This window comes from Epinephelus moara, chromosome 18 (genome assembly GCF_006386435.1).
Source record: "Epinephelus moara isolate mb chromosome 18, YSFRI_EMoa_1.0, whole genome shotgun sequence".
Classification (NCBI taxonomy): Eukaryota; Metazoa; Chordata; class Actinopteri; order Perciformes; family Serranidae; genus Epinephelus; species Epinephelus moara.
Genome location: NC_065523.1, coordinates 21,036,960 through 21,051,763, shown reverse-complemented (window position 1 = coordinate 21,051,763; position 14,804 = coordinate 21,036,960). Strand labels below are relative to the sequence as shown.

General features: G+C 43.1%; 2 protein-coding genes across 3 annotated transcripts; one reads left to right on the top strand and one right to left on the bottom strand.

Moving 5' to 3' along the window:
• Nucleotides 1-784: 784 nt before the first annotated feature.
• On the bottom strand, nucleotides 785-11,934 carry atp13a1 (ATPase 13A1). Its single transcript, XM_050068826.1, has 25 exons — nucleotides 11,431-11,934; nucleotides 9,907-9,996; nucleotides 9,356-9,619; nucleotides 9,049-9,204; nucleotides 8,829-8,898; nucleotides 8,103-8,209; nucleotides 7,837-7,966; nucleotides 7,638-7,693; nucleotides 7,420-7,546; nucleotides 7,170-7,307; nucleotides 6,919-7,039; nucleotides 6,626-6,783; nucleotides 6,080-6,255; nucleotides 5,892-6,002; nucleotides 5,652-5,777; nucleotides 5,461-5,569; nucleotides 5,083-5,276; nucleotides 4,720-4,816; nucleotides 4,451-4,635; nucleotides 4,196-4,310; nucleotides 3,893-4,089; nucleotides 3,593-3,735; nucleotides 1,935-2,046; nucleotides 1,705-1,848; nucleotides 785-1,389 (listed from the first exon to the last, which is right to left on the bottom strand). The coding sequence occupies exons 1-25, from the start codon at nucleotides 11,782-11,784 to the stop codon at nucleotides 1,279-1,281; spliced, it is 3,591 nt and encodes a 1,196-aa protein (XP_049924783.1). The 5' UTR covers nucleotides 11,785-11,934; the 3' UTR covers nucleotides 785-1,278.
• Nucleotides 11,935-12,263: 329 nt separating this feature from the next.
• On the top strand, nucleotides 12,264-14,711 carry LOC126405250 (coiled-coil-helix-coiled-coil-helix domain-containing protein 5). Of its 2 annotated transcripts, none has more exons than XM_050068899.1 (4): nucleotides 12,264-12,385; nucleotides 12,653-12,793; nucleotides 12,870-13,021; nucleotides 13,291-14,711. In XM_050068899.1, coding segments are annotated over exons 1-4 (318 nt in total). In that variant the 5' UTR covers nucleotides 12,264-12,383; the 3' UTR covers nucleotides 13,314-14,711. The 2 variants fall into 2 exon arrangements, with proteins under 2 accessions (XP_049924856.1, XP_049924855.1); XM_050068898.1 differs by having other exon boundaries at nucleotides 12,274-12,385; nucleotides 12,657-12,793.
• The last annotated feature ends 93 nt before the right edge of the window (nucleotides 14,712-14,804 follow it).

The following is a 14,804-nucleotide window of genomic DNA, read 5'->3' as shown; positions in this document are numbered from 1 at the left end:
ATATACATATATATACATATACATATATATACATATATATATATATATATATATATATAATGGATGATGACAAAATTACCACGTACCATGTTTTTGCCTAAAATGTGTTTGCCAGCCTCTTTTTAATAATCAAGCAGGAATAGCAGGATGTATATGTGTGTATATATATGTTTGTTTTTGTTTTGCTCTTTGTAAATTTAAGGGTATGTTAAACAAATCATTAGGAGCCCAGTGATACAATTTGTGGGATTATATCACATAGGAAGATGGATTCATTTCTTCATTTAACAGCTCCACAGCTGTCCATAAAGCTTGGTTCAGTACTTGATTTACAATGCAATGTTTTGGATTTCTATTAAGATTTTTTTATGGGGAAAAGCAATTTGTTCAAACTGCTCTAGTTTATTCATCAAACAAAAGTTTATGTAAGTTTATAACAAAGATAAATAGCAAACAGTTACTTGTGGCTGATCTCCTGACACTAGCATGTGTGGTATTAATGATCAGTTGGTAAAAAAGTTCATAAGCTTCCAAAAGCTTTCTTCGAACAACTGATGCATAATGACATGCCGTGTTTGTTTTTGCCTGCGTTGTATCCCATAATAACATGTTTCATTAGAAATGTCTTTGCGTGTGCAGTTACACCCTCATACCCTGATCATTCTTTACTTACCTGGGTGTGGGAACAGGATAGTTCATGTCCAGCTGGACATGCTTATTTATCCTTTCCATCTGCAGACACATCAGTATTCGTACTTGACAAAACACTTGGCAGACCCCATAATTTGTATCTGTAAGTCTTTATAAGTCTGTTAGAGATGTTTTTCACTTTTTACAAAATCAGGGAGAGGAATCAAAAAAATCAAAAACACTTTTGCAAGTCTCTTGGAGAATGCCCTCTTTAGTGTGCCTGTATGTGTCACTCTGGTTGGCACACAGTCTCGCACTCCACTCAATACTGCTGTCTTCATGGCCTTGTGTAGCAGCGGGGAGGGACAGGTGAAGAAAGAGAGAGATGTAGAAAAAAATCAAGAGTTATGAAGAAAACAGAAAAGAGAATTGAAAAAAAAGAGCTTATGAAAATGCAGAAACACAGATGGTTAGGGAGGGGCAGAGCAGGACGTAGGAAGGGATACACGGAGTATGCAGTACTGCACGCCATGACTGTCTCAGCTGTCTTGTGTATGTCACAACAGCTTCAGTTCTCTTCCTCCTCCAAAGGCTTCTCTCCCTTTACAGTTTGGTTGGTAAGGGCAGCGGTCGCTGTTGGCACTAAGTTCAAGAAGGCAGCCTGAGAGTTCCTTTGCCCAGCAGGAACTGCAAGACACGGTCCACCAGCAGAGCGGCGACAAAGTCCACCACCAGAACCTGGGCAATGATTAATTTGAACTGCAAGGAAGTAAACAGAAAGGAGGTTACCTCATATAGTACATCATTATTACAGGGCTGTAGAGTGCTCCAGGGATGATGTTATTCTGTAGGCTGACTTAATATCGCCATCACAATGAGGCTGAAAAGCTGTGTTGGGCGTGATGTTCTGCAGTCTCATTTAGCCACTTGATGGCAAATGCCTTTTTTGAGACACATAAAAGCTTCAAAATTCACAAGAGGGGTACAGCGCTAACTCATTTCTGGGTTTTAGGACTCATTCCCGGTGCACTCTATTTCAAAAAACCAACACAAGGTGAAACAATGTCAGCTTACCTCAGTTGGAATATCTACAAGAGCAAACTGTTCGTTGAATTCTGGTGAAGAACCAGTAAGAAGTCCCACTATCGCTAAACCTGACAGAGCGATACTCCATAGTAGTGGCCGATTCTCGCTGAGAGACTCCATGAAGGGGTGACCCTTTCAGACACAAGAAATGTTTGTGAGTTTATCATACTCAAAAGAATGCAGAGACCACAAATAGTACTGGTATTTAGGATAAGTACCTTGTAGTTAATGGCAAAGGTGGCCATCTGCATTGCCATGGACATTATATACACGGTGCTGTTAATTAGACTGGGTTCAAACTCTTTATATAGATCTACAAACTGCTCCGCTCTGCAAAAGAGAAGGGATAAGTGCAATGTTATTATAATGTATTACAGTGAAACTCTGGTATTTCTTAACCTGGACCGTATTTTCCCATGCATTCGTGTCTAAGTGACTCATGGGAACAACAATTTTTGAAACTGGTCCAGTATGAAGAGAGCGTTATGCAGCAGGCAGCAGCGAGACAGGCTACAGTGTCACCACTCGGGGCAGGTACATCTATTCAAAGTGCTGGTTTTTGCCTCTGACATGTTCAGATTGTAATTATGAATGTCTGACAACATTATGAAAAGGACCCTACAGAGAAATAAAATGATTCTCTTTAACTTCCACTTGTTCCAATCTGTTTTGTGTCCAAGTCTCGCTGAGGGAGATGTGTCGTTTTGAAATCTCATGGACTTTTCTATGTTGCCGCAATCATTCAAATATTTTACATGAGATTAAGATAAGCCTTTTGTACTCCAACACAACAAGCTATTAACAGCACTCCTCTCCATAAGTCTCACTCTTGTTTCCACCAATTTCTTCCTGCAACATAGTTAGTGAGATCTCATAACGAGACTTCTCTTTAGCAAGACCTGGACGCAAATCAGATGGGTACAAGGAAATGGTACTAAAAAATACTTTATTTCTCTGTAGGGTCTTTTCCATAATGTTTTAAGGAACTGATAATAGTAATCTGAGCCTGTCAGTAGCACTGATGATAGACATAAATTGAGGGGCTGCACCTGCCCCGAATGGTTATACTGTAGCCTGTTTTTGCCACGGCCGTCTGCAACACCATCTCTTAGGGTGCTTTCACACCTACCCTGTTTGATTCAGTTCAAACGAACTCAAGTTTGGTTGCCCCCTTGAGTGTGGTTCATTTGGGCAGTTGTGCGCTCCAAAACAACCGGACCGAGACCCTCTTGAAGAGGTGGTCTTGGTCCGGTTACAACTGGACTTTGGTGCGGCTTTTTTGTGGTGAGAATATGTTCCAACCTCGATCTGAATCAACTGCAGTCACATGACACATCGTTTGGGTTAAACATGAGCATGTTACAGTCCTGGAGGATTATTAATGTGCACCTCCTCCTGTACTGCCTTCATGTGCGCATTCAGCGCATCCAATGCATCAAAACATTGTTTTCTAGTTGGAGCCGCGCCTCGTTTTCAAACTGTATGGTTTGACTAAAATGAACAATGACAGCAATATAGTCCACGATGACCAGCGCTAAAATCAACCTGCGTAGTTGTCCCTCCATTGTGACATTAGAAAGTGTCACATTTATCTTGTAAGCGCACTCTTCTTCAACGTTTTGTTTACCTTTGTTTACATGTAAATGCTGCTGTGAGAACATGAACCAACTCTGGGCAACTCTGTAACAAAATGAGTCCCTGATTCAGACCAAAGCAAGCAAGCTCTAGTTCAGAAAGCACCCTTAGCTAATTTAAACAAAATGTTGTTCCCATGAGTCCCTTAGAAACAAAAACATGGGAAAATAGGGTCAAGGTTAAATAGTTCCTATTTTATGTAATTTAACTTGTTTACTCTCTCGGTCTTTCTGTGATTTACCTGGGCGGACTTCTGCTTTGTGCCTCTTTGTAAAGATACACCAGACTACAGAAGTGAACGGCAAACTGAAGCAGCACAGTCAACACGGTGTAAAGATTGAAGATGTTTGGTAAGGGCCGCTCTCGAGACAACGTTTTCAGTGGCTGTGTAAACAGGAAGAAAAAATAAATAAATCATTAATTTGAAAAGCAGTAGAGGTTGTGTCAGGACAGAGGAAAAACATTTGGTAAATATTACCTTGCTGGGAGAACAATCAATCAGAAACATGCAGACGCTGCATTTTCGGACATCAATTCTCACCTTTGATCTCGAGATGAAGAGGAAGCATCCGGCCAAGAGCAGGCCCTGCAGGGTCGCCTGGAAATCGCTGAACTTGACGCCCTCGAGGTAGAGTACAGACTGGCTGTAGGCCAGCACCAGGGCGTTGAGAGCGAGGATCTTGAACATCTGGAGTGTTGTCACCAGAGTGCAACGGCCTTGCTTTATTACATGGCAGACTAGGTGGGGGAAGAAATAAAAACATTTCAGAGGTGGGCAGCAACTTCATGTTCAGATCTTTGCCAACTGTGTCAAGAGCTGAAATCATAATCGTGTGTCACTCACTGCACTGTATGGACGAGAGTTTGGAGGTGAAGGGGGCAGCGATGGAGGCATCACCCAGTTTCACTACTTGTACCTGATCCTCTTCAAGTTCCCGTAAGACTTGACTGATCCTCTCCTGTTACAGAATAAACATGGATGCTATTATTAGTGTATCATAGTGTGTCAGTGTATGGAGGGATAACCGGACAGAATTTAAGTTATTGGTAAACTTTCCCCTTAATAATCACGAAGGAGGCCCTTCTTGAAGACAAACACCTTTTGTGCTGCAAGCTGCTCTTCTCTCTGGGCCATCACCCTCTGCCTTGCTGCCCTGGAGCTCAGTTTGCCTCCTGAACTGACAGGTGGTAAAGGTCTGGGTTCTGCTGTGGACGCTTCCTTTTCTCTCCCCCGCTTCTTTCTTTCGGGCATGCGCTCAGGGGCGTTGGCTAACAGAGCAACACCTGAGAAAAAACAGTCATTACTACACACCGCTGGGCTCATACATTGGGACACGTGATCTCAGTCTTGGTGGCTGATAATCTCACCTATGTGGGCGTGTTTGAGAGCTCCAACATCATTTGTGCCATCTCCACACATCAGTGTCACATAGCCCAGCCCCTTTAGACTCGTGATGACAAATTCCTGAAACAGAATAGGTAGTTATTACGGCTTAAACTTCACCCTTAGATACTTTTACATTGTTACATACAGTACCATCAATCTGTCATACTAAAAATTCGGATTCCACATATTTCCCAAAATGCCTTTCAACAACCCCCAGAGAAAATTCCTGGAGTTTGTTCCAATTACCTGTTGGACAAAGTGAGTGCTGTCCCCTAGTTTAAGTACATGTCTTTTGCTGTTATAATGTGGACTATGTTGTATGCGTGTTGGGTTTTGGAACCGACCTTCTGTTTTGGACTGACACGTGCGAACACTCGTATGTGAGGCAGAAGGGTGTGAAGTAGCTGAGGGTCACAGCTCAGTCTGGCTAGCCCCTCCCCTGTTACGCACAAGTCATACTGACACAAGAATGAGGAAAAGGAGGGAGGGGGCAGTGGTACGCGCACGCTGCCATCAATGGACTCCCACTGCCATTCACCTGGAAAACAAAATAACATCAGAGGTAAATGATTTTTGTATTTTGTCCTTGGTCAAAACACCTACTGCAAATGGATTACTACAAGAGTCTGTATGGCCTTTAGCTACAACCTTTGCCTCGCATTGCTCTCCACTGGTTTACTTGAGTAATACATGTAATTCTATAAAGTGATGACTTGTCTTACCCTGACCGGGGCTTGGCTGCAATACAAGTGTGTGTTCTTTCTGGATGAAGTGGAGCTCTCTCGCTACATGACACGCTGTTAGAGGGTTGTCGCCTGTGATCATCACCACCTAAAGGCACAGAGAGAGGAATTATCCATCTTAAAACCACACAGTCTGAGTATGTGTGTGCAAATGAGTGTTTCGTATTTACATGATGAGATGCCTCCTGGATCTCTCTGATGACAGCCTTGCTGTCACTCTTGAGGGGGCAGGACACAACCATGAACCCAGCGAAATGCAAGTCACACTCCAGAGAATCGCGACTCATCTCTCGTACCTACAAGACCCGAAAAGAGCCATCTCAGTTTGTATCTAAATCTGTTCTCATCAGACAAGACTACAAAACAGATCAAACAATCCCTGATCGTTTTGATTCAAATGACGTAAGAACCTGCTGATGACTGAGGTGTCCCATCTCTCTGTATCCCAAGGCCAGCACTCGAGCCCCTTCCCGAGACATTTCTTTGTGGACTTCGTCATAATTTGCCGGACATTCTGCAAACTATAATCACAGCCACATTAGAAAACCAGAAGGTACGCTTGATTAGACTAGAGCAAGCAGATATTAAAGACACATACCATTCCTCTGAGTGTCTCTGGAGCTCCCTTGACAGTTGAGATGTAGCAGAGTTCAGTGGAGCCGAGTTTCTCATAGGAGGCCAGGACTGACATCCTCTTCAGAGCGCTGGCAAAGTGGAAACGCTGATGGATCTTAAGTCCCTGGGTTTTGATGCCTCGGGGAAACACCTTTTCATCTGGTCAGAGCAGCAAGAGTCAATGAGACACATGCCTGAGAACTGTGCCACTAATTGTAAAGGTATCTTTGTGCTTCTTTAAAGTGGGGGAGTGCCAACCACCGCCTACTACTGTAGGTAATACACTGAGTATGGATAAGTATCTCATACAACCCCACTTCAGAAGATCCAAACTATCCTTTTAAGATGCACTGGCCAAATTACACAACCAAGCTTAACATCACAGGTTTGGTGCAACCTGAAAGATGATGCTGCACATCGGGAACAAATGCAAAGACTGTATGTAGCACAACAAAAACATGAGCATACACATGTTCTCTAACATACCTGCCACTGCCCCCTGCATTCAATAGAGGTCATTTCCCTGTACCTTTAGTGAGGGTCCAGTCAGCAGCAGTCAGCATGGCCTTCTCCAGTGGATCTCCGACCAGCTGTCCATCATCTAGAGTCACCAGTGAGTGGCATGTAGCCACCACTCGATGCGTCTCAACTGGGATCTCAGATACAGGCATCACCTCCTTTCCCTCTCTGTCGTAAAAAACAAAAACATCAGTCGATACCATCAGCACAGTGCAAATGTATGTAAATATTACCAGACCTAGACCATAGCATAGTAAACTTTGTGTCTGTGCTTCACAAGTTATGATGTTTAAAGAACACTACCTGAGGCCTGCTACTCCTCGTACCACCAGGCTGTCACTGGTCAGTGTTCCTGTTTTGTCAAAGCAGCAAACCTCCACCTTCCCTGCAAACGGTATCCTGAAGGGCTCTGTGCAGAATACATCTGAGCAGGGGTAGAAAACAAGATTTAGATGAACCACTGCTGTTACAAGCTTTGTATTATAGTCTGCTTTGTCCAGGTCTCATAATATCTATACTACACATATACAAAATAGGATCACACATAGACATACAAAGTTTAGCCAGGGCGATAAGAGATGTGTTGACCGCCAGAGAAAGCTCAATGGGGAGTTCTGGTGGAACCACTGAGGTCAGGATTAGCGTGCACTCCAAAAACAGCTTGTAGCGGTTCCTGCTGGCATCTTTGGTCCCTGAAGGAGTGATAAAAAGCACAAAGACAGTATTTAGATATTACTTATGCCCTCACTTCTAGCTGTGCTACATAACAATTAAATCTTAATGAACTGATTCTGTGCACCTCACCTTCTAACCACACATAAAGAGCTGCAGCAATGGCAAACACAAGGAGGAAGAGGATGAAGATGAAGGTCTCCAGGTTGTTAGCTGTCACTCTCTTCACACCAAAGAGGATAGTCCGTAACAGTTTACCCTGGAGGCAAATTTGCACACACAGTCAGTCTGCTTTCACAGCTGACAAGAAAAAAGTGTAGCGACATAAACACACTAAGCAACTTCCTCACCTGAGAGGTGTAGAATCCCGTTCTCAGTACGTAGGCCACACAACCGTTATCTACAGCTGCACATAAAGGAGAAGATAAACGGGTTTACATCTTGATTTGATGATGAAGATAAGCAATAGATGCACTATGTAATTCACTAATTCAAAAGCAAGTATATGTAGTGGATAACAGAAAAACAAAGAGAGGAATTAGCACTTACGTTTGAGTCCAGCACTGGCCTTTAAAGGGGGGCTATGTTGGACCACTTTTGTCCCCCCAGAGATGACATGGAGTCGAGAGTCCGTCTGAACGTCCAAGATTCGCTCTGGGTCCAAGTCCTCCACTGGCTCCTGCGCACCCCACATTGTCAACAGTAATTACAATACCCTACAATAATCACGTTTAAAATAATTGAGGCCTACACTCCAAAATGTGCGCCCTTTGCTCAGTATAGTGCTATCATGTATATATAAATTTGCCTCTAACCTTCATCTGAGGCACCGACTCTCCAGTCAGCATGGCTTCATCTACAATGCAACGTCCCCTGAGTAGCAGCACATCACACGGAACCAAGTTGTCCTGGGGCGAACGTCCTGTGAAACGCAGAATATACATTTTGAACACACACTAATGCCTGGGTACACTACATGAGTTTTGCGGTGATTTTCTGCTTGCTGGCAGTTTGTGGAGCTTCCTGACAAAAGCCCCAGATCAGAGGCAAATTGGTGTCGGTTCAGTGCTTGCAAATCAGCACTCAAGTGCTATGTGTGTGAACCTCTACAGCTAATGAGAGCACAAGACAAGGGTTACGGACAGAGACAAGTGGCACTGCGGCGCTTTCCAAGGTGTGTTATTGGGAGGGAGAGAAAGAGAGTGACACAGAGAATGTGGAAGGTGGTCAGTTACTGGCCCAATAACTTACTCAGTGTGCTGCTTTGTCAGTTTTTGGCTTTGATATTCTAGTAAGTAACCCCCAGTCCCAGGCTGTAGTTCGACCCGTGCAATATGACAAACTCATCAGGGATCACCTGATGAAAAGTCTTGTGGTGTGTGATTCCTTGTTACCGGTTAGTCATGTAGTGTGAAAACCTCAACAACTCCAAGACTGACAATTACAAGACAGCAAGTTGTTTAGTGTTAACAGTACAGCAGTCTGATGACTTAAGTAGTGTGAAGTAAGCTTAACAGAGTCAATGTGATGTGGACATTTACCTATTGAGACAATGTCACCGGGGACAAGCTCATCACTTGAAATAGGTCTCCACTTCCTGTTGCGATAGACCTGGCACAAAATACACCAAAAAAATAAGGGTGCTTTAAATGCAAGAGGAAGATACAGAACAGTAGACAACGCATTCCAAGATGCCACAAAAAATGATTGTTTATAACTTTAAAATATAATATATCAAATTTTAAATCTGGTCAAGCCTACCTGGATCATGTAGGGCTTGTTTCCCATGCGGCGGATCTCAGACATGTTCCTCATTTGCTGCTGGACCAGGGAGGCCTCGAACGCCACCAGCATGAATAGTGTGAAAACACTGTAGTACCAGTACTCGTCCAGACACCACAGCCCCACACAGAACACCTGATGGTTGGCAGACAGTAGATAACTTCACATGGATACAGTCACTATTACAAGGTCAGCAGCATTATATCTAAAGCCATTCAACACAAATTAAGAAGTATAAAATTAATTTTCATGTTATAAAGAGCCAGGCATCCATAAACACACATACCTGGAAAACAAAAAAGGGAGCTGTGGCCCTCTCTCTGAAGAGCTCCAGGAAATCTGGCACCACCATTTCAGCACGATTGGTGCCGTAGCGCTTTTCTGCAGCTCTGAGTTCAGTCTCCTCCTGGTAGCCACGCCAGGACTGAAAGTAGCCCATTGGGTTGTTTATGGGGAATGCTATTGGAAGGAAACATTTCTTCTCTTTGTGGTCGAATGTGTAACGGATCTTTTGAAACTCAAAAGATAAAGTCCCCTCCCCATTCTCGTCCTGTTGGTCAGAAACAGAGAAAGACATTCATTCAAGAAAGGCAATTTATTTTTCCCCGAAAAACAAAAGATTGTCAGGGATTGTGTTTAAACAACTCCAATCACAAATGAGAATAGAACATAACGACACATATAGACACCTACATTCAAGCCAAACCAATCACTGGACAGGCAAAATCAAATGGCGTGTGTCATAATATGAGCTTTGCAGACCTAGAATGTGCAATCTGAGACATGTTTCTGATTGAGACAACTTGAAGTATCCCAGGAGTAAGTATGTGAACTGACCTGGTCCCTCTGTAGTGCCACAAGCTCGGCTGAGCCGTTGTTGGGGGTGGGTATGACCTTTGCCAGCGTAGCCTTGTTTGTGTCTGGTTCCTGTGTATACAAATGAACAGGTGACAAGTTCACACACTGTGGCTGCATGGTCACTGTTATATTTGGTATGGCTGTGTGCCTGTGGCGCTTTGTTCCTCTCAAATGAAACATGCCCTGACATAAAGCTACTTGATCAATATGCAGTTCAAGCACATTTGTAAAGAATCCTTAACTTCTACATTTGGCTGCAAAAGACATGTACCAAAATACATGTCTTTGTTAGATCAAGACTCTCTTACACAACTGCTCACTAAAAAATGCACAAAAATGAGTGGCATGTCAATTACCAATTATCACCAATCACTGTAACAATATTGTGGTGTCATTTTCAATATTGTGTCATGAAATATACTTTTCTCTTTTAAATAGGCAGCACAAAGACAATACTACCAGTGAGGTTATTTTAGGAAATGCCCTCGAATGACAGTTGTGAATGACACTTTCACTTCCCATTGCCATGCAATTAATAGACGGTGAAAAGGTGATGTTCTATATTTAAACATTTACCATTATATATCAATCAGAAATTGGTATTTTCCTTAGTAACTAGTCTGGGTGGGAATCACCAGAAGCCCCGGATATATTATCATGATACTTAGGTCACAATACAATATTATTATGACTTTGAATGTTGTGCAATATGCTGAGTATTGTGATAGCATATTCTGCTATATATATTGCAATTCATTACCTTTTTTCAACCACAAATTAAAGAAAAACTTTGTCAAGATCTGTTTTTGTGTAATAAGATAGAGTTTCAGTCTGTTAATCTCACTTTAATTATTTGTCTTGCAGCAACATTTATCTTGTGGACTGAAAAAGCAATTGATTTTATGATTATAGTAGGCTACCAAAAGTTTAATTTGTATTAGCAACATAAATAATTTATATTAATGTCAATACTTGGCATTTGTGTTTCGATACAATATTGCCACACAAAATATTGCGATACTATATTGTACCAATTTTTCTCTCACCCCTGTTAACTTGCAAAACTTGCTTCAAGGAAGTGTTGCGTAAAACAAAGTGACACAGCTTTTTACACCCTGCTAAACGGACAGCAAATCACAGCAATCTTCAAGTGTCTATGAAAGTATTTAAAATCAAATAATCAAGGGTATTATGTCCACAAGTCCCAGTGACATTTGTACATCTTTAAACCAAGACAAAATAGCAGATTTGAACATGTAGTGAAACTCTGATCACTGGCTCTGATTGAAATCAGTGCAGTGTCCACACAGAGGCCATCCCTAAACACATTGTTTGACTTAAGCTAAACACCTGCCCTGCTGTAGTGCCTTTGAGCAAGACACTGATTCTATCCACACTGATCCTGACCTTTGACCTCTGTGTACAAGGGACAAGGGAAAAACAGTGGTTTCCCTAGAGACATCGTTAGTCTGTCGCATTATTATTGTTGTAACTTGTGTTTACCTTGGAACAAGTGAGCCAACAGTGCGCGTGCACGGACCAATAACCAGAGAGCGCTGTGAGGACGTGCGCGATCCCGATAGCGGCTAGCGACAGGAGGCCTGCCTCCGGATATTCTGAAGCACCGTACACTCCTAACCACACGTACAGCCAGCCTGGGTAGAGAACAGCTAGGAACGGGAGGACTGTGCCGTGTAGTAGCCGGGGCCTTCGCCTGTACAGCGTCACCGAGCTCACCAGCTCGTCGCCGGTGCCGCTGTCATGCTGGTTGTGGTTCTCAGAGGGGGCCATTTGCAGCTCACCCGGTCCCCGGACCCCGTCTGCAGCCACACTCCCCTCTTTCTTCACGTCGTTCATTGTACTTCAATCACACCGCTGCCCCCCTCTATCATCCACCACCACCCCGTCGTGCTGTCGCCAGTAAAAATACGATTATACACACGGAGCGGTGCTCGGTCCAGCCTTCAGAGCCCCTTTACTGAATCGCTAGTTGTCTGTCCGCTGCTTCCGCATACGTAAACACGCAAAGACACGTAAGGATCTCGAGGCACAGGACGATTGAAGCGGAAAAAATCTAACATTTATCATCTTTTACTCATTTAAATTGTGTTTTTTAGATTGAAATGTATGTACCACGTGAATAAACAGGTTTCTTTGACATAATATCGACTGCATTTATTATTTAATGCTTCAGTTATATCAAACAGAATAATTAAATGGCTACCCCTTTAATAAATGTGTCGTCGTAAGGGGGCGGGGCCAAACTGTAAGATTGACACAAACCTGAACCAATGATGTTAAACGACAACTTCAAACCGTTGTATTTTCATCCAATCAGATAGTGAAAGGTGTGTACGGTGTAGTTACCGCACAAACATGGCTCCACATGCTGAAGTACTGGTGCTATAACCTTGATTCATCAACTTCTTCGTTAGACACAAGCCTAAAAGAGCAACATGTAAGAAATTTGAATATGTCTCATATAATATCACATTTACTTTGTTGTCTTGTCAAGTTAGGTCGGCGCGGACGGTAGAGGAGAAGATAGAAACTGTAGGCTAAATGAAGACATTTGCTACTTGTGAATCAGGCTGCATCCTCCTCAAAACTACTGTATTCTTTTAACTATATTACTTATACTCGATCAAGCACGTTTGTCAGGTGGATGGCTCATTGGACTGGTGTGTAACTACTGTCTGATTTACCTACATCTGTCACCTTCCAGGCAGGCTGCTATGGACATCACGGCAAAGTATTGCCACAAAGAAATGGAGGCTTATGGATCATGTGTGGCCTCCAACCCATCAACATGGCAGCAAACGTGTCATGAACTGAAGATGAAGGTTGCACAGTGCACATCATCACAGTAAGACAACATACATTCACTTTGCCTCAACATCCTTACACCCACATTTATATCTAACCCCTAATTTTCTTGATAGTCCAGTGATCCAGAAGATAAGACAGGGCTGTTCCTCAGAGTTTACAGAGTTTGAACGCTGTCTTAGAGAAAACCAGAACAATCCTACCTCCTGCTCACCACACGTGGCCCGCTTTCTGGGCTGTGCAGAGACAGTGGACCTCAGTGGAGTGGGTAAGTCCTTGCTGGAATTGGCCATGTACAAGTCAAGGTCACATATAAACAGTTATGAATAGAAGTGATTAAAACATAACAGAGAGGAATATGCAGATTATTATGCCTTCTCACTTGTCTCTTGTGCATGCTGGTTATTAGACTTGCAGTATAACAAGACAACAAGACATGTGTTTTCATGTCTGCAACATAAGACTAATGCTGCACATCTTTGAGATGTATTAATGAAATAACTAACATGCTAATAAATTTCTTTTCCCCATCCACAGATGCGGTACCTCAGCCATCGTAGCACTCATCTTCCATCACCTTCAGCTTACTCCTGTCTCCACAGCAGCACAAATGGACTGATTTCACATGTATTCCAGCCGCTTTACTCTGTGTATAGTGACTGACAGGATATCTGTTTTCATCTGTATGACTTAAAGCTGGGCTAGGCAGTCTTATTTTGGTGTCACTGAACAAAAATCCTGTAATGAATTTGGAGCATATTGTAATTCAGGTGGACTGAGAGAAAACTAGACCTCTGCATCCCCTCTTGGCTCTGTGCATGCACATCCCTTCAGTGAAAGCCTGATTCAAAGAGTCCTACAGAGAAAGTTTCTTTTCCAGCATTGGCAACAATACTGCAAAGCAACCCAAAAAACAAAGACAGAGTTATCGAAGAGAGTCTGCCAGTAAACAAAATAAACACGTGTCATATCGGCGAAGTGTTTTCAGAGATTGAGAGAAAATGTTGCTAATAGTTTAGCTTTCTGTTAACAGGGGCCAAAGGCTCACAACTGTGGCTTCGCAATCATGTGTATGTTGCTAATATTAGTATGCTAAAGCCTCCAATCACAGTGTGCCCTCTGCATCATTCCCTGTTGCTACAGACCACCTCACCTGTAGGAGAGCTGGCAGCAGCTCTGGATACGGACCCTCAGTCAACGGCCACAGCAACTTGAAACCTACCAGTGCAAACCCCAGCTTCAGGGGACCAGACAACCACGACCCCCTGCTGGATCAGCAAACTTTCTGTGGCTTCCATTACACAGGTTGGACCCGGTGCTGCCGCTGGCCACCAGCCCGCTGTGACAGCCGGCATTGGGAAGTTTGCACTGGCTGAAATTCTGCTGCTACAGCTGCTGACTGAAGGTCTGTCTCCCAAGCTCCTGCCATCTGTCCTTGTGAAGCAGTCCACAGCTGCGGTGAGCAAGGCGGAGGCACTGTGAGGAAGCTAGCTAGCTAATTCTTGTCTCGTTTGTGGGTAGAGTTGGGCAAGGAGGGGCTGAGCAAACAAATTACAATGAAATATGATTAAATAAATCACTATCAAAAACACTGATACTGTATAAGGTGCGTGAATATGCCTGTGACCGTCTGGTGGGAGGGGATTAGGACAGAGAGGGAGGAGCTGCAGGAGGAGGGTCTACTTTAAAATACTGCAAAGTTTTTTTGCCTTTTCCAGATTTCTGCCTGCCCCGGCCTTTATCTGACTATTTGTCTTTCTTAAACAAAAATACAGATGAATGCAATGGCACTGTGAATTAGACAGTTTGTGTAGAATATTTAATGACTGCATCATTTTTCTTCTCGTACTCTTCATGTGAAAATAACATTTCTACTTGCCTGTATGCAGGAAGTCTGTTTTTTACAGATTTTTATTGAACCATCTCATTAAAATTGACATCAGACTTGTATTACTCATCCAGTGCATTCATCCTCCGTTGTTTTCTGTTGCTGATGTCGGCCCCTCCTCCCTCTTGCCCTCCTCAGGTCTGAGTCAGAGTCAAATATTAAA